Here is a 22,860-nt window from a genome sequence, read left to right as displayed (position 1 = left end):
GTAAAAATTTTAAGGTATTCTTTAAAAAAAATTTAAACATATTAGATGTCAGGCAAAGGCAAAAATTAGTAAAGTCCTGGGCCCTCTGGATTATAAAAAATTATATAAAATAGACCTGCTAGCTTCTTCCAAAACAGAGACCCCAAATCTTCATCTGCAATATTCATGCCATCAGATTCATGATTAGTTAACAATTTGTTCTGCATTATATTTTAGCTCTTTTTCAGCCACCAGGTTCCAGATGACACCATAATGCCAGCCCAACTTCCTTGGGCAGAGGACCCCACCATGTGCATTGGAGATAGGCTAGAAGTATGGATCAATCTGCCAATGCCCATGTTCAGCAGTGAAGCAATTACAGAAACCAGACCTTCCACTCTGCACCCCACAATGGTCCTGGGTCCATACATCCAGAGGGATAAAGAATGGGGAAGCTACCAAGTGAGGGGATTGGATATGGATGGGTATTTTGTGAAATGTGCCTCTCTTATCCTATAATCTTGTCAATATTTCCATTTTACAAATTAAAAAAGTTAAAAGAAAATACAAAATTCTGTATCTACACATTCAATACCTACCTTTCCCACATTGATTCATGGCACCAGTGTCTCGACCACACTGTCCTTTATTATTTACACCAAATGTCCAAACTTCTCCATTTTTCATTAAAACACAAGTATGAGCTTTGCCCATAGCTACCTGAGTTACAAAATGGCCTTTCAAATCTGTTACTAAACCTAGAAGAAAGATATAAACTTCGTAAGAACTAGCAAAAATAAATAAATAAAATAAAACCTTTTTTGAGGTCTAGTAATGTAAGAGAATCACCTCCATGTAGAATTTTTCAAGACCAACTATCCACCAAAGTGGGATAATAAGTTGCCAAAAGACTGACATGATACCAGTAAATTAATTTTATAATAACATGACCAAGCTTTAAATTCTTTAAATGCTATCACTCAGACTTTGGACAAATTTTTATTGTGGTATCCACTCCAGACTTCTCTTTAAAGAACAATACTTTCTTCTATAATCAAATACATAGAGCACTCTTATAAACACTTATTTGCATATTACTTTCACTATACATGTCATATCCAAGTACCACTCATTCATTATCCTCTTAATGTTTTTTTACTAATTTTAAATTGACTTAAGCATTTTAACCTTATTAGATAGTAAATATAATAAAACAGTATGTCCCATGCAACAATTATTTAAAACTATTTTATAAATCAAAACATTTTTAAATAAGATTTTGCTTTATCTAAATTACAGAGTATCATTATCACACCACACGTTGAGAAAAGTATACTATACTATTAGATCAAATATCACTTGAGATTAGTTATCACTTTATGTATGTATAATAACAGTATTTACAATTACCAAGGTATTGGCTGACATGTCTAAGTTTTCTTTTTTTTTAATATTTTTATACTTATTTATTTTCCCTTTTGTTGCCCTTGTTGTTTATTGTTCTTGTAGTTATTATTGCTGTTGTTATTGATGTTGTCATTGTTGGATAGGACAGAGAGAAATGGAGAGAGGAGGGGAAGACAGAGAGGGGGAGAGAAAGATAGACACCTGCAGACCTGCTTCACCGCCTGTGAAGTGACTCCGCTGCAGGTGGGGAGCCGGGGATGTCTGAGTTTTCACATACATCAGGTTCTGTGCCAAACATTATCTAGCTGTTCTCTCTTATAATATTTAAACCAACCATATAGTCATTGCTGTCTTTTGCAGGTGAAAAGAGAGACAGAGAGATCATGTTCTGAAAGAATAAACACTGTCAATGATTAAAACTGGAAGCACCAGAATCTAAGGCTATAGCAACAAGCATTAAACCTTATTTCTCCAATAGTTATATTTTAAAATACCTGCTTATTTCTCAGATCCTCAAGAAAGAAAGAAACCATGACTCTCTGGTCTACTAGTTCCTAAAACACTTCCATAACTTCTAACCAAGAGTTTTTTTTTTTTTTTACATGTTATAGTACTCACTTATAGTGATAATAAAGATTAACTCACACCAAAATTATAATTCACTCAAACAGCTGAGGCCAACTGAGAAACTAAATGTTGTCACATTAAGCTAACTCAAATATTACCTACACAGTTAATTCAGTAACTAAATGTTATATATGTTCAGTATGTTACTTTCACTGCAGGAGACAATTACTTAAATTTCCAATAAGTTTCATTAATTCTGTTTCATTATTATGAAAGGAAATTTCTTTCTTTTTCCAACTCCAATATCACTTTATGGAATAAATGTTGATTTATAGGACTGCTATTGTCAGGAGGGTATATTTCTACATTTCTCCAAGAGAAATTACACCCTCAACAATAGCATCATCTTAATACCATAGGAAATTTCTTTCAGGAAAGAGATTCACAGATTCCATATATCCACACAGATTAAAATTCTCCCAGATGGGTTGCTACAATTATTACACTCACTTCTAAGTGCTATGAAGATAGCCTAGAGAAAAACCTAGTGACTTTTTGAGAACGAAGCTTATAATCAAATTTATCTAGCTCATTCTATCCCTCATAGCTATTACTTAAAATGTTGGTTTAGAAAACCACTCAGACACTTAGCATACAGTTCTTGAGACCCTTCAAAAACTTTGCCCACTATATTGTGCACTTGTGGTATAACAATCATTAAGAGTCTTCCCTTAACTATTTAGTGGGTAAGATAAACAACTCATCAATTAAATATCAGAGATGCTATAAAAACTTACATCTACCCTTAGATGCTCATTGATGTATTCATGGTGTACCCCATGAATACATCAATGAGCATCTAACTAAGGGTAGAGAAGACTATCCTGAAAAAGTAACAGCTATGAAGAATTCTACTAGACAAAAAGCCATGATTAGCTCAGCATTAAATTTGTGACAGTGTTCCCAGCAATGACAGAAAAGATTCACAAGGTTGTATTTGGGATGAAATATGAAAAAAAAAAAAAAAAAGCACTGAAATATATTACAAGTTCACTTTATAAGCATTAACGCTGTAATACATAACGTCTAGAATTGTTTACTTTGCATACAAGTGAAATATTTAACTTACTTGAACTATCAGAGTATATAGCATCTTTTCCAAACATATATAGTTCTCCATCCTTTGAAATAACAGAACTACTTCCATTATTACAAGCTGTATACACTACAATCTTCCCTTCCATCTTAATTATCTTTTTAGGTTTGTAAGGTTTTGATTGCCGTCTGCTCTTAGCTTTAAAAGAAAAATTAATTTAAGACATATATGAACAAATAAGAATAATATTTATATAAAATTGGGGGAAACATTTGCATTTATGATATATTTTACTTTTTCTCCCATCCTCTTTATTTATTTTCACAAAGTTCTGGAGTTTCCAACATTTGAAATTAAATGAAGCCTTATCTGGCTTGATAATTAATACAGATCTGTTAGATCTTCTTTTCTGAAATACACTCAAATTCCCTAAAGGATACACCAATCTTCTCCAAAACTTCTAGGGACTCAAATCTGTAGATCAGCTACTTTACATTATCAGTACCATTTCATTACTGCATTCTGTGTATAATACCCCTATTCTTCATGTACACTATCATTCATTTTTTCATATTTTAATTATTTATTATTGGACAGAAATCAAGAAATTGAAGGGGGGAAGGAACAGAGATAGGGTGACAGAGAGACACCTGCAGCACTGCTTCACCACTCATGAAGCTTTTTCCCTGCAGGTGGGGACCAGAACTTGAGGGCAGGTCTTCTATTGTATTTGTATTCTTATTCTTATACTAGATCTTGAAAATCAAAAACCAATTCTTATTCATTCAGTTTATATATGTGAAATGATTTATGTAGTCAATGAGAAAAAAAATGTATCAATTTTCTATTCGTCCAGTAAGACCAACTTTTTTATTATTTTTCAGAATAAGAAAATATTGTTATGTGGGTACAACTCTGGTACTTAAAAAATGATTATGTTTTTATATAACATCTTCCATATGTGTATAGAAATAGATTATTAACAAGATCAGAAAAGAAAACACAAGTAGAACCTGAAATGGAATTGGCATATCGCACCAAAGTAAAAGACTCTGGGGTAGGTGGGGGGGGAGAATACAGGTCCATGAAGGATGATAGAGGACATAGTGGGGGTTGTATTGTTATATGGGAAACTGGAGACTGTTATGCATGTACAAACTATTATATTTACTGTTGAATGTAAAACATTAATTCCCCAATAAAGAATAAAAAAAGAAATAGGTTATCTGACTCTCAAGTAAACAAAGAACAATGTCAAACAAACAAACAAAAAAATGTACTCTAAGGGCAGAGATAGATAGCATAATGGTTATGCAAAGAGACTCTCATGCCTGAGGCTTTAAAGTCCCAGGTTCAATCTCCTACACTACCAGACCACTACCATAAGCCAGAGCTGAGCAGTGCTCTGGTAAAAAAAAATTTTTTTTAATTTAAAATGTCCTCTAAGTGCTAAGAGAAAACTGAGAAATCTTGTTAGTACTGATAATTTATATGTAGTCAGGATTTCTATAGAGATGCTGACTTTAAGCCTAATCCTGGTAAGACACTACTTCATTGTCCTATAATGTATAAAGTATAAAAGAAGTACAAAAGCACTATTGTATTTACTGTTGACTGTAAAACATTAATCCCCCAGTAAAGAAAAATAAGTAAATAAATAAATAAGAAAGACATAAAGAACAAACTTGTTTATAATTTCTTCACATGGAAAGAATACCAAAAACAGTGATTGATAATTGCCATTACTATAAAAGCTAATAAAAAGTTTACTTCATCCTGAAATCTTTATTCCCTCCGAAGTTTTGTGTCACCTATAATAAGATATTGGGATAAATAAATTTTAATAACACCAACTGCTATAACCCAATGCAAACTCATCTGTTAACATGGAGTAGTGCTATTAAAATTAATATCTGATACTAGTAAATCTCATACTATTTTAATGAAATGTCCAGTTGATCAATCACTTACTTGACTCTCCATCTTCTCCTTTACTAGCAGATCCTGTAAAGAAGATGCTTCCATCTTCTGCAACTAAAAGGGCATGGGAGCCATCGTGCCCAACTGAGAAGTGTATGATCTTTGGAGATTTTGTAATAGGTAGCTCAACCCATTTTCCTGCTGAAGGACCGCCCTGTTTGATTCCAAGACTCTGGTACTTGCCAGTATAATAAACCTTATATATATGTTAAGAAAAAGAGAGAGAGAGAGAGAAAGACAGAGACAGAGAGACAAAAAAAAGAGGAAAAGAAAGAAAAAGAAGTTAGTGTGCTTTCTGAATTGGTACAATAGGTTTCACATAGAAGGAAAAAAGATTCACATTTTATTAAGACACAGATAAGAACCAAATCACTTTTTTTCAATAAGCTATTAGAATGCTATGAGCTGAGGAGAAAAATAAACATATTTAAACAAAAGACAGAATTCATAATGGCTCTTTCATTATCTGCTCAAAGGCATGTTACTACCTTTTGGTCACCAAGTTGCAGGTGTTCTCGTGATGTATTCCTGACCTCCCTGGACCTCCACATCAATGTGTCCCAGAACCTCATATCTCTAGAGCCCTACCCCACTAAGCAAAGATAGAAAGAGGCTGCGAGTATGGATCAAACTGAAAACATCCATGTTCAATAGAGAAGCAATTTGAGAAGCCAGACCTTCTACCTTCTGTACCCCATAAAGAATTTTGGTCCATATTCCCAAAGAGGGATTAAAAAATAGGCAAGTTTCCAATGAAGGGGATAGAACATGGAACTTTGGTGATGGGAACTGTGTGGAATTATACTCCTGTTATCTTACAGTCTTGCTTATCATTATTAAGTAACTAATAAAAATACTTTAAATTGTGTAAGTATAATGGATATGTACAAATATACTTCATAAATCTACTTTGAACTTACAACAGTAAAAAATATAATTAAAATGTTTTATCCAGTGTAAAACAATGTTACAAATATACTGTATTTGCCTAGTAATTTTAATTTTGGTATTTTTTAATTACCATGCTTTTATTACACTCACTAAAAATAAAGCCCCCATCCAACAGAGTGACCACTGTAACCTACAACATAATTGATTATATATGCTCAACTTTTGCCAATTTAAAGTTTGTATGTACATTTACAGACATTTTCTTTTTCTTTTTTTAAAGATCTTATTTATTTATGAGAAAGACAGGAGGAGAGAGAAAGAACCAGACATCACTGTGGCACATGTGCTGCTGCGGATCGAAATCGGGACCTCATGCTTGAGAGTCCAAAGCTTTATTACTGCGCCACCTTCCGGACCACATTTACAGACATTTTCAACAAGCAACCTATTCATCAAAAGAAACTAAAAATGTGAACTCACTGAAACTTCAAATATTGTAGCTATATAAGAATAACTAAAATTATATTTATTCAAACAGTAACATTTTATAAAAATGTATTTGTAATGTTAACTCATAATTTTTTTCATAATGTTATTTGAACTGGGATGCAATTTTAACATACAGAAACTTCACCTTATTGTCACCAGGACTACAGCTAGGGTTTGCTGCCTGCATAATGAATCCACCATTCCTTGCAGCCATTTTTTCCCTTTCTTTTCTTTTCCCATTCTTTTTTTTTATTAGACAGGACAGAGAGAAATTAAGGGGTGGGGAGAAGTAGAAAGATAAAAAGAAAGACCCTGATTCTACTTGTGAAGCTTTCCCCATGCAAGTGAAGACGGGAGGCTGAAATCTGGGTACTTAAGCATAGTAATGTGTGAGCTCAACTAGGTGTACCAAAATTTTAAATCAAAAGTAAAATACAATTATACTTATACATGTGATCACACCAATTATCGTTTTTCCAATTAATTTTATTCATTTATTACTTACTGACTTTTATGAGAGACCAAAGCATAACTCAGCTCTGGTACATGCAGAAATCAGTCCTCATTTACACAAATCCTATGCTCTGCCTCTGAGTAATTTCCCGAGCTCCAAATATCTCTTACAGTAGAGAATGATAATCTTAAAATAGGAATTTACCTTTCCATTTGCTGTTTTCATTAGTGCAAACTCTCGTCCTGCACCAAGAATTGCTGATTCCTCATCAAATCCTGTACCTGATAATACAAGACTAGTTAATACATTATATTTAACATGAAAAAAAATTTAAGTACAACTAGTATTACTTTGAGAGATTAAAAAAAAAATGGGAAAGGGCGTAAAAGGCTCTCACCATGCTATTTACATCTAAAGAGACATATAAAAAATGCCAAGGTCAATGATCATCAGAGCAATGCAAGTCAAGACAACAGTGAAATAACACTTCACACATATGGGAATATTATACATTAGAAAGAAAAAAATAACAAGTGTTGAGGCCAGGCAGTAAGACAACTGTTTAAGTGCACAAAGTATGAAGCACAAGGACCTGCTGAAGGATCCTGGTTTAAGCCCCAAGCTCCCAACCAGCAGTGGGTCGCTTCACAAGCTGTTAAGCAGTTCTACAGGTCTGCAGGTATGTCCCCCTATCTATATCCCTTCTCCTCCGATTTTTCTCTGTCCTATCCAATAAGATGGGGGGAGGGAAGTGGCTGCCAGTAGCACTGGGTATGTAGTGCATGCACCAAGCCCCAGCGATAATCCTGAAGGAAAAAAAAAAAGACTTTATGAAAACTATGGTGGTTATCCTTGGGGAGATGGGGCACAAAGCTGTGGGGCACTAAAAAACCCTGAAGTCTTATTATCTTGTAAAGTAAAAAGATAACTTCTCATGTGACAACTATCTGTAAAAACCATCATTTCCCAAGTGAAGTGATTTTTTAAAAAAAGACATTCCTATATATAAGTATGACAAAAACATGTCATAAGCCTGAATTTAAAACATATACATACACCTCTCTCTATTGGAATATCACTCTAAGGAAAGCTATAAATACTATCAGTTTAATTTGTTCTAAACTCATGCAACTAACTTCTTGTATTAAAATAATGTGATCAATGTCAACAACAGGCCATGAATTAAGTAGTGAAAATGTATTTTCACTGAATGTCTAGTAGACATTGTTACTACAGAACTTATTAAATTAATTCTAACTACTAAATTAATTCCTCACTACTATACTATGGGGCCTTGTTCACATATGATTCAACATCACTCAAGCTTAATTTCTCGTCTTTTATTCTTTTTATTTCAGGTAGAAAGACAGAAAGGGAGGAAGCGACACCATAGCACTGCTCCACCATCCACATTCATAGGGTTCCTTCCCCCCAATTCTATAGCATTCCCTTGTAGTGTCAGTATTTGAACTCAGGGTTTATGCCTGGGTTCCCTTGGGCAGGTTCTCTATAGATTGAGCTAACTTCCAGTAGCCCAGATATATAAAGTAAGGTATTTTTGATTTTTGTTTTCTTGCTTTACTCTAAAAAACAATTTCATATTAAAACTCATTATCTTATAAAACTATCTCAAAGACTTTATGAAAACTTTATGATAACTATGATGGTTATCCTTGGGGCGAGGGGGGACATGCCAGTCATACGGTTGTGTACATACACACAGATTTTTAAGCATATTTTGAAACTATAATATTAGGAGTAAATTATTATATATGGCTTACTCAAATAGTCTGATTCAATTATAGCCTTCTTAAACTTACAAACTATAATTTTAATTGAACATACTATGTGGTAGCCTTACCAGACTACCATAAAACTAAACTGCAAATAAAGTCACAAATGGCAAGTTTATTAAATGTACTGAGGTAATAAAAATAAGATAGGTTTTAAAAAACTACACAAAAGGCTGACAAGGTAGGTTACTCAATGTGTTTGCTTTGTCATGTGAGTGACCCAGGTTCATGTTCAGCCCCTAGAGGAAGTTTTAGTGTAGTGATGTCTTTCCTTCTCTCCCTTTCTGTCTCTGTCTCTGTTTCTCTATCTGAAAATGTAGGTCTACAATGGTGAAGTCCCAGTGACAAATCAACAACAACAAAAAAAGACCCTTGGCAAGTTATAAAAAAGATAATCTAAACTTGGAGCAGAGTGGCAAGCCAAAATTGACACCCTTGTGAAAGTTAATCCAAATTAACTCAACAACTCCACAAGAATGGTTAAGTTCAAGAAATATTCTGTAGTTATATGTATATTTATATTAAAATAAATAATTATTAACTGGTTTTGTTAAGCCAATTTCTACATTTGTAACCCACATGGAAATTCTGAGGCTATTCTGAAAAATCTAGATTATATTGAGAGAACTAAGCACATTATTGTAGCATTTTAATAGAAGTTACCGAAATATTGAATGTAACTGAATAAAGATGAAACATATAAATTAGTTATGTCCACTGTATACATTTACTTCCTTAAGATGATATTCTTCAAATATCATACTTTGTTAAAAGGCCGTATTTATGAAACACTCATATGTATTAGTCCTTAAGCATGATTTATAGTAGTAGTGAAACAGCTAATGAGATAAAGGTTACAACTGTGAAAACACGATTTTTGCTTTTAAAAAAATAAAGAACATGAAGTTTAAAATTTAGGATTATTTGACTATCTTACTTATAATATGCAAGTCTTTTTCCAGATCAAATAATGAGATACCACAGGCATGTAAGCATTTTCTGGCCAGTTTCAGTTGTAACTCTTGTTGTAACACAGGTTCAGTGCTTGTGGCAAATATCCTGACAACAAAGCCATCCTAAAAGAAACAAAACATTCACAATATTATGTTGCATAACTGATCTTATATGGCTCTATAGCTAACATACTTAAGAGAAAAGTTTTTACATCAGCTACTCATGATTCAGATACGTACGTCTCTCGAAGCTGCTATCTGATTAATATATTCTCCATCAGTGAATAAAATATTTTGACCTTCAGTGTGGCAATCTGTATAAAAGGGAGAAAAAGTAATCATACTGTAATATAAATACCTCACAAAATGACTTTATCCCTCTGTTGAAGTCAGAGTGAGAGTTCTGCACACATTAAAAATAAGTTCAAAAAGGGACTATATTTTTTGATAAATATAAAACTAACAATAATACTTTTTTGAATCCACATTTACAAATCTTCCATAATCAAGGACCTGAGAACACACATAATTCCAAAACGAATTAGTATTAGACATAGTCTGATAGTAGACATGCACCATGATGACACTATAGTGTTGGTTATAGTAATTTCAACACAGTCACATGCAATGTAGGCAATACTCTATCCTCAGACATACATCACAGTCATTAGTGTCACAGAAAAATACAGATAAATCTAAAGCTTCTGTATTTGGGCTCTCTAGTGTCCAACTACAGATATCCCTTGTTTTACAAAATAATATTCAAGAGTAGTTATACATCTTTAACTTAGACATTTAAAGTTTATTCCCAACATTTTTGGAATTTATTCTACTCTACATCTTTTTAAAACAGTTATCCTCCATTAAAGAGACAAATATAAGCTTATATATGTTTTTTGTCTGAATAAAGTCATTTATCTTAGATGGAATAACGAATTTGTCAATAGTGCAAAGATCTCTATAAAACATAATCCAAATAGTGCACAAGACCATTTTAACAAGGGATACCAGTATTACAGAAGGACTACTGGGACATGTGTTAGTGACTGCAGCTAAATAACACGAAACTACAAGCAAAACTGACATCTAAGTATAAACTGCAACCTTTCAGAATAACAAATGTTCAGCAAGCAAGTATAAAAGCACACACACTTCTCAAAATAACTGCAGGGAACTAGGATGAATCTCTCTGTTAATCATAATACCAAAAAATAGCCATTTTAAATTTCTATTTGCACCTGAATTAACAAAACATAATTTTTAGTTTCGGAATAAAATAACAGAGACCACCCAAAAAGGTGGACTACTCCATATCCTTCCCCAGGAGCTTCATACTAGCATACTTCCTTATTATAAATATGCAAAACACAGGCAGACCCTTACCAAATAGAGAATTCAGTGATCACAAACTGGAAATAGAAACTGGGAGACAAGGCCCACTGGTAGCCCAAGAACTTGGTAATCAAAGAGAGGAGAAATCGAAAGAAAGAGTTCCTAGTCCACTGTACAGAATACAAAGAGGCGAAAGAAAGATGCTTCTCAAGCTCTAAGCAGTAAGATTTTAAACTAAAAAGCAAAGAAGAAAAACTCATTATAATTTCACGTAAATGCAGGGGTGAGGAGTGAAGCGGCGCATGAAGAATAGCAAAAACCCTCATGATCTGAGGCAACCTGTCACCAGACATGAAGAGTAAATAACACAAGGATATAACATAAAAAGTATGCTAACATATACAGGCTAAATGACAATTAATAGGAGGGAAAATGTGTTTTCACTTCATTATTGCTAGACTGAAAATAAGTGTTATAAATTAAGACTGTAAGACAAGTTGGAACATGAAGTTCAAGAAATTAGTAGATTCTTATCAATTTTAAACATGGTATTCATTACAGAACATAATCCTGACAATTCTGTTCTCTTCTTGAAGGAAAAGCAATAGAACAGTACTGCCTCAAGCTTGGTGGGGAGAAGCAGGGAGGATAACTGAAGAAATTTCAGTCAAGGTCAAAGAAATAGAACAATGGCAATGGGCTTCTTCAGGCTTGAGGACTAGTCTTCCTCCTTTATGATTTCAAAACAAATTTTCTTTATCCATAATGTAATAAGACAACATCTTCAGGAAAATGATAAAGCCATATCTGCAATCTCAGAAGACACACAAGAGACTTTCTTTTCAAAGTCTGATTTATTCTTCACCATGAATATGAGTTTATGAAATACAAAAAGCTGTAAATGTATTATTAAAAACTGAGTTTTGTATGATCAGTAATGAAGAAATACTTAAAGAAACTATGGCACTAATAAACTATCTTCAATACATGGTAAATGTGGATCATTTTCAAATGGTCTTCTCTGTCAGGATCTCTGGTAAATGACCAGGTCTTCTCAAAAATTAGTCCTTTCTATTAGTATTTATCTATTGGAGAAGTGTACTCAGGAAGGAAATTTAATCTTTTTCTTTCTTGGACATAATCCTAAAATTATCTGCACAAAGAGCCACAAAGAGGCTCACTACAGTATAATTTATATGGTAAAAACCAGAAATTCTACTCTAATATATGTCAATGAATATATTTAAAGAATTAAAATGATGTTGTAGAAAATATTTAATGGCCTGACAGCATATCAAATATGTTAAATAAAAAGGGTAGATTAAAAATATTTAATATACAGAATAAGAAAAAGACAAGATACCAACATGTTGATGGGAATTATATAAGGGAAGTGTAGTTACAATTAGTTTTTACATTTTTCTTAAAGAAAAAATAAAATTAGTTTTAATATATATGGAGAGTACAGGCTATTTAAAATACTTGAAATTATTTTTCATGCTCAAAGAAAGAGTCCATTTTGTGTGATGATTAACAAACAAAATCCCTGTAGGCATCTGAAAATAGTCAAAACCATGTCTTCGGTAACTGCTGTTTTCCAAAGTTAGTTTGTAAAAGATATTAAATATGTCATTTACCTTAACTTGGTGTCATGTACATTAACTTGGGTATATGTATATGTCATAACTACCTAATGAAGTATTAAGATTATTTTAAAAATTATCAAGCAGTCTGGAAACAATTGTCCTTCTCAGTGTGTTCTTCAAAAGTAGTTTTCAGTCACTTTCAGATGGTCAAGTGGGCAGAAGTAATATTGGTGCTTACCATGAAATTGTTGACATATTAAACATTCAAGCTTTTAATACTAAATATCTTTAGAATATATTAAAGATATAAGTAAATTCAGAGGCATAATACTAGAAATGACTTTGTGCATTCTTCTAGTGTTCCACAAAAGTTGAGATTCAAGGTCTTGGGACTTAGATGGCACAGTCACTTGAGTAGAAGGTATACATGGAAAACTTCAAACTTAAGCAAGATGAGTTTTGCTACAAGTTCTTTATCAGAATATTATTTCAAAAGTACAAATAGTGGAACTTAAAAACATTCATAACCCATCACCCTAGAATCTATCTATGAAAGCCCTTTAAAATAAAGAAAAATTAAAATACCCTATTATTAAAGCACAAATAAACAGGAGGCTATTTATTCTAGGTTGCAGAATATCCAGAGTTGTGCTTTTAAGAGAAACAAAAAAGTATCAGGCCAGCAATTCAGTCACTGTAGGGAAGGTAGGTCTAAGAGGTGGAATCAGGTTACAAATGGATAAGAGGTTGAAAAAGAATATTAGAACACTTTACATTCTACTTTGGATGTCTGTTGTCATCACATGCATTAACTTTATATCGACTACAAAATATCTTCATATCAATATTTTTAATCTATAAGCAAGCACTGTTTCTTGCTTATCATGTAGACACATCGCTTGACATGCACATCTGTTAAAATTACCTGGGAAGAAAAATGAATGACTAGTTGAGTAACATACCTGGTAGCATTACAGTACCATCCTGCTCCAGTGTCTCAGGGCTTATTCTGATAGCTGTCATGCTGTGGTTATTCACATCTCTATACAATAAATAACCCTATTAACAAACAATAACAACAAATTGCCATTAGATGTATTTTTTTTTTACCAACTTTGCAAGAAAAGTAGGCATACAAGTCTGTTTTTATTGGGGGAGTGTACAATAATAAGTCAACAATGATCTCTAAAATCAAATAAAGATTAAAAATAACATCAGTAAACTTTGGTAAAAGACAAAACTATATATTATCATTTACCAATTTAACCTATATATTTGCAGATACATATAACAGATCCACTTAAAAGAACTGTACACTTATTTTGTTTAAAGTTGTAATTATCACTTGTCAGTTTAATAATATAAATAACCACTGCTGCTTTAACAAATAGTTTAAGAAAAAATAACTGAAATATTTTTAATATTTCAAAAAGTATACAGAATTGATTTTAGAGTGAGAGGCTACTGAAAATTAATTCTGTGGTAATATATTTTCCATGGTATTATTTTTTAGATAAAAGATGGTTGTGTTAGGCAAGAATTTTATGAGTAATGAGAAATTGCTTTAAAATTTCTTAATTTTGAATTAGGAACATTAAATGTTAATGTATTTCTAAAAATAACTTTTTTGAAATTTTAAATCACCTATAATCTTAGACCAAGGAGACCAGAATTAATTGGTCTTGTCAGTATATAAGATATAGTTATTTGTAAACAACATTAAATGACCAAAATCATGGTAAGGTCTCATATGGTACAGTAAATTTAGACCATGGGATTTAAAAAATTTTTAAATTCATATTTTTCCCAGTCTTGGAACCTCTGGGGCTTTGCACGCTTTCCTTCATGCTTTTCTTGATCCTGCATCTTCTGATCTCAACCAAATCAAAGCAACCAGTGCCACCACAACATGTTTCACTTCAGACAATGTCCAGAGACATCAGGCCTGGGATGTCAACCCTCCAGCTCCAATATTCTGGTGAGACCTTTCCTAGCTCATAGGGCTCCTTAGATCCATTTCAGGTGGCACATTTCCTAAAAATGTTACAGAACCTAGATATAGACCAGGACCCATGAGATAGGGCACATGTGCACATAAGTTGGGGGGAAATATATACCTTTCAAAATTTTTTTAAATTAATATGATTGACAAGATTGTGGGATAAGAGGGGTATAATTCCATACAATTCCCACCACCAGTTACATATCCTGTTCCCTCCATTGAAAATTTCCCTATTATTTATCCCTCTGGGAGTACGGACCAAAGATCTTTATCAAGAGCAGAAGGTGGGAAGTCTAGCTTCTGTAATTGCTTCTCCACTGGACATGGGCATTGACAGGTCAGTTCACATTTTATAGAGAATGGGGAAGGTTCCTTGCTATCTTAGTTTTAAGAAGATATATATATATACACACACATATATATATATGTGTGTGTGTGTATATATATATATGTGTGTGTGTGTATATATATATATATGTGTGTGTGTATATATATATATATATATATATATATATATATAATAACCAAGTTATTTGGGAACTTGGTTTACTTTGAAAATTTTTTTAAATTTAAATTTTAATAATGTACCATCACTTGTTAAGAAAATTAAACTATTCATAATAATCATTTTGACATATTAATAAAGTATCAAGAATTAAGTTCATTTATATGAGAAGCAAACCTAAAACAGGCTAAGATAAAAATGCCAAATGGAAAAAAAAATACCAATTTATATTCTTGACCAAAAACCAGAAACACTGAAGTATATATTTTTCTTCAAAACATTAGGTCCCGCTTATCATTTGGTTTTATGAAAAAAAAAAAAATCAGTGAAAAGTACAAGTACTGAGCATTAGCAAAATTATCTGATTAGTGTATACAAAAGTAAAAAATGAACTTTCATATGAAATGCATAATCATTAATGTTAAAAAAAATCTCAGGAATTATAAATCCTGGAATTCCCACATAGATAAGACAGGCCTAGACCTCTAACAGATCCCTCTCCACCATCACTGGTCATCTCCATCAAGAAAACATCACAAACCCTCTTGTGGGCCTCTACAAGATATTGCCCTCAATGTAGAACAACAGTGGTAGGTAGGAATTGTCCCACTCTCCAGAGAGAGCCTGGGTCAATATACTCTGCCACTTGAGGAAGACTGGTCCTGAAATGAGTACAGCCTAGAATGTTTAAAAAAAAATTTTTAAATCTTAGGAATTATAAACCACTTTATAGTACATTGTATCGTTGTAAAAGACTTATTATTAGAAATATGCCACTGATGTTCAAATGAAAGTGAACATGTTTATTGATAAAATAAGTACAAATTGTGCATTTTTAAAAATTAACAAAGAAAAGTTTTATTTATCATGATTATTCTCCTACCTGAGCATACCCTAGCCAGGATTTTTTTTCTTTTCTGTTCCTGATGCGAGATGTAGAATTATATATATGTCCCTGCAAAATAACAATTTAACCTATGAAATTTCATAATTAGTAATCAATGAAAAGTAAAAAAATGAATAATACTTAATACATTCTGATTTATACAAACTGTTTAACTTAAATTATACAGTACTCAAAGTAGGTATAAAGAGTGTAACTCAAAACTCTTTATAGACAGAACTTTTTTTGCCTTTTTTGGCAGAGAAAGAGCCTCACACATGCATGATTTCAGAGAGATAGATATACCATAGCACTAGAAATGTCCCTGCTATCATGGGATCTCCTATCTGGTGCCAAGGCAAGAAACTAGACCACTCTATCTCTCTGGGTCCCATATACCCATAACTTGTAAATGATCACATTACCCTAACTGTTCCACTGTATCCGGAACCTATTTTGTATAATCCATCCTTGCATAACAGATACAGAAAAAATCCATCATTCTGAAGTAGACACTGATCATCTTCATCAACAGATATTTCTTTTAATGGCCATTTGTGCATTAAAGCTGCTTTCTTAATGCCATTGCTAAACCAGTCCTGAATTTGAATTTTTCCCACCAACACTGCCTGTACACTTCTCTGTAGTGAATTTAGTATTGTTGGCACCTATTCAAAAAGAGAAGGAAAAAAAAGTTTAATGTTCCTAATTCAAATTTAAGAAATTTTAATAATGTACCATCATTTGTTAAGAAAATTAAACTATTCATAATAATCATTTTGACATGTTAATAGAGTATCAAGAAGAAGTCTATCTATATGAGAAGCAAACATCAAACAGGCTAAGATAAAAATGGCAAATGGAAAAAAAAAATCTCAACTTACATTCTTGACCAAAAACACTGAAGTACGTATTTTTCTCCAAAACACTAGGTCCTGCTTATCATTTGGTATTATGGGAAAAAAAAAATCAGTGACAAGTACGAGCACTGAGCATAAACAAAATTATCTGATTAGAGTATACACAAGTCAAAAATGATCTTTCATATGATATGCATAATCACTGTTTAATGATAGTGAAGCACAAAAATTAAGCATAAGAGAAAGTGCTACTGCAGGTAAAATTTCTAGTGTTTATCCTTCACTTTGCTTCTCTGTTATGCCTAATATACATAAACATCAATAATTTTCCATGGTATGGGATCAATACTCCTCCACCAGAGGAAATGCTCTATCTGCTCGTCTTCTGCCTCTTGCAGTATCTATTATTCATTTAACTGTTGGATCAATCCCAGGGCTCTATACTCAGTTATTGTTTACAACTGTACTGCCCAACAAGTCAGCTAATACCACTTGTGACTGCTGTACTCTTTTTTTTTCCCCCCCTCCAGGGTTATTACTGGGGCTTGGTGCCTACACTAGGAATCCACTGCTCCTGGAGGCTATATTTTTCCCTTTTTGTTGCCCTTGTTGCTTTTACCATTGTTGTGGTTATTGTTGTTGTTATTGATGTCATCATTGTTGGATAGGGCAGAGAGAGATGAAAAGAGGAGGGGAAGACAGAGAGGGGGAGAGAAAGACAGACACCTGCAGACCTGCTTCACTGCCTGTGCAGGTTGGGAGCCAGAGGTTCAAATCCTTAAGCCGGGCCTTGGCCCTTAAGCCGGGCCTTGTGCTTTACGGCACATGCTTTTAACCCACAGAGTTACCACCTGACCCCCTGCTGCACCCTTGATATGTTGTTAGAATAACGTCAGATATGTTTTAAATTTAAAATGCACATTGGGTTTTGAAGGCCAAATGAAAATAAGACTGCAGGGAATGGGGCGGTAGCACAGAGGGTTAAGTGCTCGTGGCACAGAGCGCAAGGACCAGCGCAAGGATCCCGGTTCAGGCCCCAGGCTCCCCACCTGCAGGGGAGTCCCTTCACAGGCGGTGAAGCAAGTCTGCAGGTGTCTTTCTTTCCCCCTGTCTGTCTTCCCCTCCTCTCTCCATTTCTGTCTGTCCTATGTAACAACGACATCAATAACAACAACTACTACAACAATGAAAAAACAGCAAGGTCAACAAAAGGGAAAATAAGTAAATATTTTTTAAAAAGAAAAAAAATAAGACTGCAGAACCTTACCAATACCTTCATATTGAGTACAAAAAATAATTGAGTACATGCTGAAATTATTTTTTGTTATTTTGAGTTGACAAAAGCATTTTTAAAATTAACTTCATCTGGGGGGCAGGCAGTGGCACACATGGCTCAGTGGACATGTTACCTTGTGCATGAACCCGGGTTCAAGCCCCGCCTTCCCACCTGCAGGGGGGATGCTTCACAAGTGAAGCAGGTCTGCAGGTGTTTCTCTTTCTCTTTCCTCTGTCTCCCTGTCCCCTCTCAAACTTTCTCTGTCCTGTCCAATTAAAAAAAACTTAATTGAGAGAGAGATAAAGGAAGAAAGAAAGGAAGAGAGAAAGAAAGAGATAGCCACTAGCAGTAATGGATGGATTCATGGTGTTGGCACCAAGCCCCAGTGATAACCTTGCTAGCAGAAAAAAAAAAAACAAAAAAAAAGTAACTTCATCTGCCTGTTTCTTTCCAAAATTTTAATGTGGCTAATAAAAGTCAATTACAAATATAGATTACATCGTATTTCTATTGAAAAGCACTGTTCTAGAATATAGAACATTCAAAAGGATATGTGACCCCCTACTCACAGATATATTCTCTTCTTCCAATTCTAAAGCCTCTGGCTTAGCTAAAAATATAATTTTTATGTTCATACAACATATAATAAATGTAGATGTTTATATATGCATATGTTGGATGCTACAGATTTTCTCCCTTGAAACAGCTACATTAAACTTACAGCTGTTTTATCAATTCATATTCCTTTACAATTTCCAAAAGATAGCCATTTTGTTGATGGCTCAGATATTTTCTTTTTTTCTAAGAATTTTTCTTTTAAAGATTTTTTTGCTCATTTTGATATAAAAGAGAGAAATTAAGGAGGAAGTGGGGAGATAAAAAAAAGAAAAAAAGAGACACCTACTGTACTGTGAAACTCTCCCTTCCCCCCAGCAGTTGAAGAATGGGAGATTAAACTGGGGTCCTTGTGCATAGCATTCTTAATGGTGTACCATCACTCAGCCCTAGTTTAGATAATTACTTCCAATTTCTACTAAGAAACTGATGACTCCCCTCACTCCCAAATTCTAAAAATCAAACCATATCATAGGCTGACTTTTTGAGTATTCAGGCCATTTTATATGACTATGTAATCAGGAATCAGAACTGAGGCAAAACATTAAGACATGACATATCTCTACTTGTATAATATATTCTCATTTAATCAGAAATTGCACAATGTTTGAATCTGCTACATTTTCTTACAAATATTTCTAAGTATTGCCCAATACTGCTCTCAACAAAATCAAAGCACATCATTTATATCTTCTCCCCTTGGCAACACTGCTCGTGAAACTCTGTTCTGGTCTAGACTACCCAGAATACAAGCTTAAAATGCTACATGGAAAGCTGAAGTAGTTCAGAAACAAAACAAGTCATTAAAAACTATAATTAGCCAATTAAAACTGTAGTAATATGACATCATTTTCTTTGCTTTCAACAGAGAGGAGATATTTAAAAACTATAAAGTAATCCCACAGCTGCAAAGGAATGGCAAGATGGGAGGTAAAAGGCAGAAAGCAAGGAAGAAAATGATGCTGCACAAAAACCAGGTCAGAGACTTCCAGGGCGAAGTTTATTTTCTTACCTCCAGTACTACAGTTAAATACACATATAACTAAGTCTAAATACTGCAAATTATTCATTTCTCAACCTTAAACAGATCAAACCATTAGAATGAGTAAAAAAAAAAAATCAGGAAATTATTATTGACACAAATCAGGATAAGACTGCCACTTGACATCTTACAAATTTCCAAGAAGCTGTAAATATTAAATACCTGAATAGTTTGGCAAGCATGGCTGCCATTGTTGGTTAGAATAGCAGAAATGGCCTGAAGTGTCCTTCCTGTCTCTCCCCAAGATGCCACTAAACTAAAGAGACAAGCACAGGAAAGTGCTGTCAGAGATTGTCCTGTGCTGTCATTCATTCCAGTACTTCGAACTGTGATTTCCAAAAGGAGCTGGAAGAGAGACTCTGTGGATAAAATAGAAGTCCATTTTATATAGAAGTCACTCAACATACAGAACATTATCTATGCTTATTTTATGGGAAATAATTATATGCAAGGGTTGTTAATAAGTATACTTTCTTCTGTTCATATATCTTCGTTATTATAAAGATATTTAAAAGAACTAGAGCTCTTACACTGCATTAGTTCCTTTCTAGTTACTCCTTTACCTCAAAGTTAAAAGGTGTATATAAAAATATCTTAGAAAACTTTAGTTTCACTCCTTATTTCTGTAAAAACAAAATAGAGTAAGTCCAAGGTAATTTAAAACAAAGTTCCCCTTCTGGTGCAGGCAGTGGTAACCCTATTAGCTTGTAATCTTGTAAATAACTATTATATCACTAATAAAACTGAAAAAAAATTCCCTTGAGATGTTCACAAATGATTGAAATATTGTACTTATTTTACATCTTATATTGACAAAAACATATAAATTTCTTAAATGTCTAGAAAACAATGTATATATTTGGGGGGAAAAAAAACCTAGAATGCATAAAACATGTGCTATAATCTGCCTCACTGTAAAACTGATTTATTGTTAACGAAATAACAGTTCACACTTACGAAGGAAATATTGTTATTCTATATTCTAGTAAATCCTTAAAGTCAATAGGCCTAATATCCTTCTAAGTATATAAATAATTGAAATTTAGAAAAGTAAAATATTTTTCATGGGGCCAGGTAGTGACACACCTGGTAGAGTGCACATGATATCATATAGAAATACCACAGTTCAAGTCTCCAGTCTCCATCTACAGGTGGTAGAGTAATGCTACAGGTGTCTCATTTTCTCTCTATCTCTCTTTCTTGCTATCTCCCTCTCAGTCTTACCCTCTATCCAAAAGAAAAACAGTAATCACTAGGAGCTGTGGTCATGCAGGCTACAGGCACTGAGCCCCTGGTATTTGGGGGGAAAAAAAACCTAAATAAGGAGTTAAGCAACCATTAAAAATAATAATAAAAGAATGTTCTAAAGCCATCAGAATCCCCACAGAGAAGTTGGCAAAAATTTCTCAGGATCAAATCAACACACTTCTGGGCTTTTCACAGAAAGAGAAAAGGCACAAGAGACCAAGTAATCCATAATGAAATAAATACATAGAGGCAAAGAAAAAAATAGGAAAAGGGAAACAAAAAATGAAGAAAGATAAAGTAAATGGGAAGGGAGGTGGAAAGCAAAAGAAGAATTCTCTGAAATTTCTCTGAAATTCTCTGCAATTCTCTGAAAATCAAAGGGCTTTCTGAAGCTAACTTGTTAACTCACAGAAACATTGATTTCCTTTACATATTCCAGTCATCCCTATCTAGTCCTAATTAATTATTTCTATCAGTTTTACTTCCCAAATAACTCCTTTACCTTACATATTTCATCACCAAATTCTCAATCCATGCTGTCTATGCCCATCTCTAACTGGATTATGAAATAATGTTCAAAAATGAGTTCTTTTTGTTCACTTTTTAAAATTTTATCTATTTGGGGGGGTTGGTGGTTGATAGTATAGTTGTTGACACAATTTGTCAAAAAATTGTGGATACAATTTCTTGTTTTTTATTGGGGGGTTAATAGTTTACAGATTTACATAGTCTTCAACATATAGGCACAGCCTTTCAGCTCCCCTTGACTAGTGTCTAGGAGACACAACAGGACCAATTTTCCTTCATCCTATCCCTTCCCCAGAGTCCTCTGTATACGACACCTGATCTAAGTTTCACCTAATATTTTCCCTTTCTTTCCTTTATTCCTAAGTTCCACCTGTAAGTGAGATCATTCTGTATTGGTCTTTCTCTTTCAGGCTTGTCTCACTCAGAATATTATTTTCAAGTTCTGACCACAATATTGCAAGAGATGACCTCATTATTTTTAACAGCTGCATAGTACTCCTGTTTATCTATCCTTTCATTCACCATGAGTATATGTACCACAGCTTTCTTCAATATTCATCTGTCTTTGGGGATCTGGGTTGCTTCCAAGTTTAGGCTATTAAAAACTATCATGGCTATGAATATAGTTGTGCATAGGTCTTTTCAGATAAAGATTAAACCAGAAGATGAAATCCAGAAATCAGTTCCATTCACCATCACAGCAATATATATGTATTCCAATACCTACGAACAAAGCTTACAAGGGAAGTGAAAGATCTTTATACTGAAAATTCTAAGATACTTTTCAAGGAAATATATATTTTAAAAAAAGAAAGAAATAGAAAGATATCCCATGCATTGGAAGAGTACGTCACCAAAACAACTATCTACCCAGAGCCTTACACATATTTAAAGCATTCCTGTCAAGGTCCACATTTCTTCAAGTGAGTAGAACAAAGAAACAAAGTTTCTCTTATATAGAAAATACCTAGGACAGCAATAGATCCCAAGAGAAAAGAGCAAGAATGGAGGTATCACACTTTCTGATGTCAAAATATACTACAGAGCCACTATAATCAAAGTCACTTGATACTAGAACCAAACCAGACATAAAGACCAGTGGAACTGAACTGAGAGTCCAGAAATCAGTCCCCATACCTACAGAAATGGGAGCCCAAAACATCAAATGGGAAAAGGGGAGTTTATTCAACAAATGGTGTTGGGAGAATTGGGCTGAAATATGCAGAAGAATAAAACTGGACTACCAAATTTCACCATATATGAAAGTTAACTCCAGATGAATCAAAGATTTAGCAGTTAGGATGGAAGCCATCAAATGATTAGAGGAAAACAAAGGCAAAACTATCTTCCATATAGCTGTTAGTAACATCTTCA

The 22,860-nt window shown here is 33.6% G+C and overlaps 1 protein-coding gene across 12 annotated transcripts in view; it reads right to left on the bottom strand.

The window, feature by feature from the left end:
• The window catches only part of MYCBP2 (MYC binding protein 2), a 238,289-nt gene that overhangs the window by 175,873 nt on the left and 39,556 nt on the right, over positions 1–22,860 (bottom strand). For all 12 annotated transcript variants that reach the window (XM_060191609.1, XM_060191610.1, XM_060191613.1 and 9 more), the window contains exons 5-14: positions 19,873–20,069; positions 16,343–16,585; positions 15,918–15,989; positions 13,490–13,586; positions 9,850–9,923; positions 9,594–9,732; positions 7,068–7,144; positions 5,021–5,225; positions 3,083–3,247; positions 579–737 (exon numbers count right to left, since the gene is read on the bottom strand). In XM_060191609.1, the coding sequence (XP_060047592.1) occupies positions 579–737; positions 3,083–3,247; positions 5,021–5,225; positions 7,068–7,144; positions 9,594–9,732; positions 9,850–9,923; positions 13,490–13,586; positions 15,918–15,989; positions 16,343–16,585; positions 19,873–20,069 (1,428 nt within the window). The remainder of the gene's footprint in view (positions 1–578; positions 738–3,082; positions 3,248–5,020; positions 5,226–7,067; positions 7,145–9,593; positions 9,733–9,849; positions 9,924–13,489; positions 13,587–15,917; positions 15,990–16,342; positions 16,586–19,872; positions 20,070–22,860) is intronic.

The sequence above is a fragment of the Erinaceus europaeus genome, chromosome 5 (genome assembly GCF_950295315.1).
Source record: "Erinaceus europaeus chromosome 5, mEriEur2.1, whole genome shotgun sequence".
Lineage (NCBI taxonomy): Eukaryota > Metazoa > Chordata > Mammalia > Eulipotyphla > Erinaceidae > Erinaceus > Erinaceus europaeus.
This window is presented reverse-complemented; position numbering and strand designations above follow the sequence as displayed.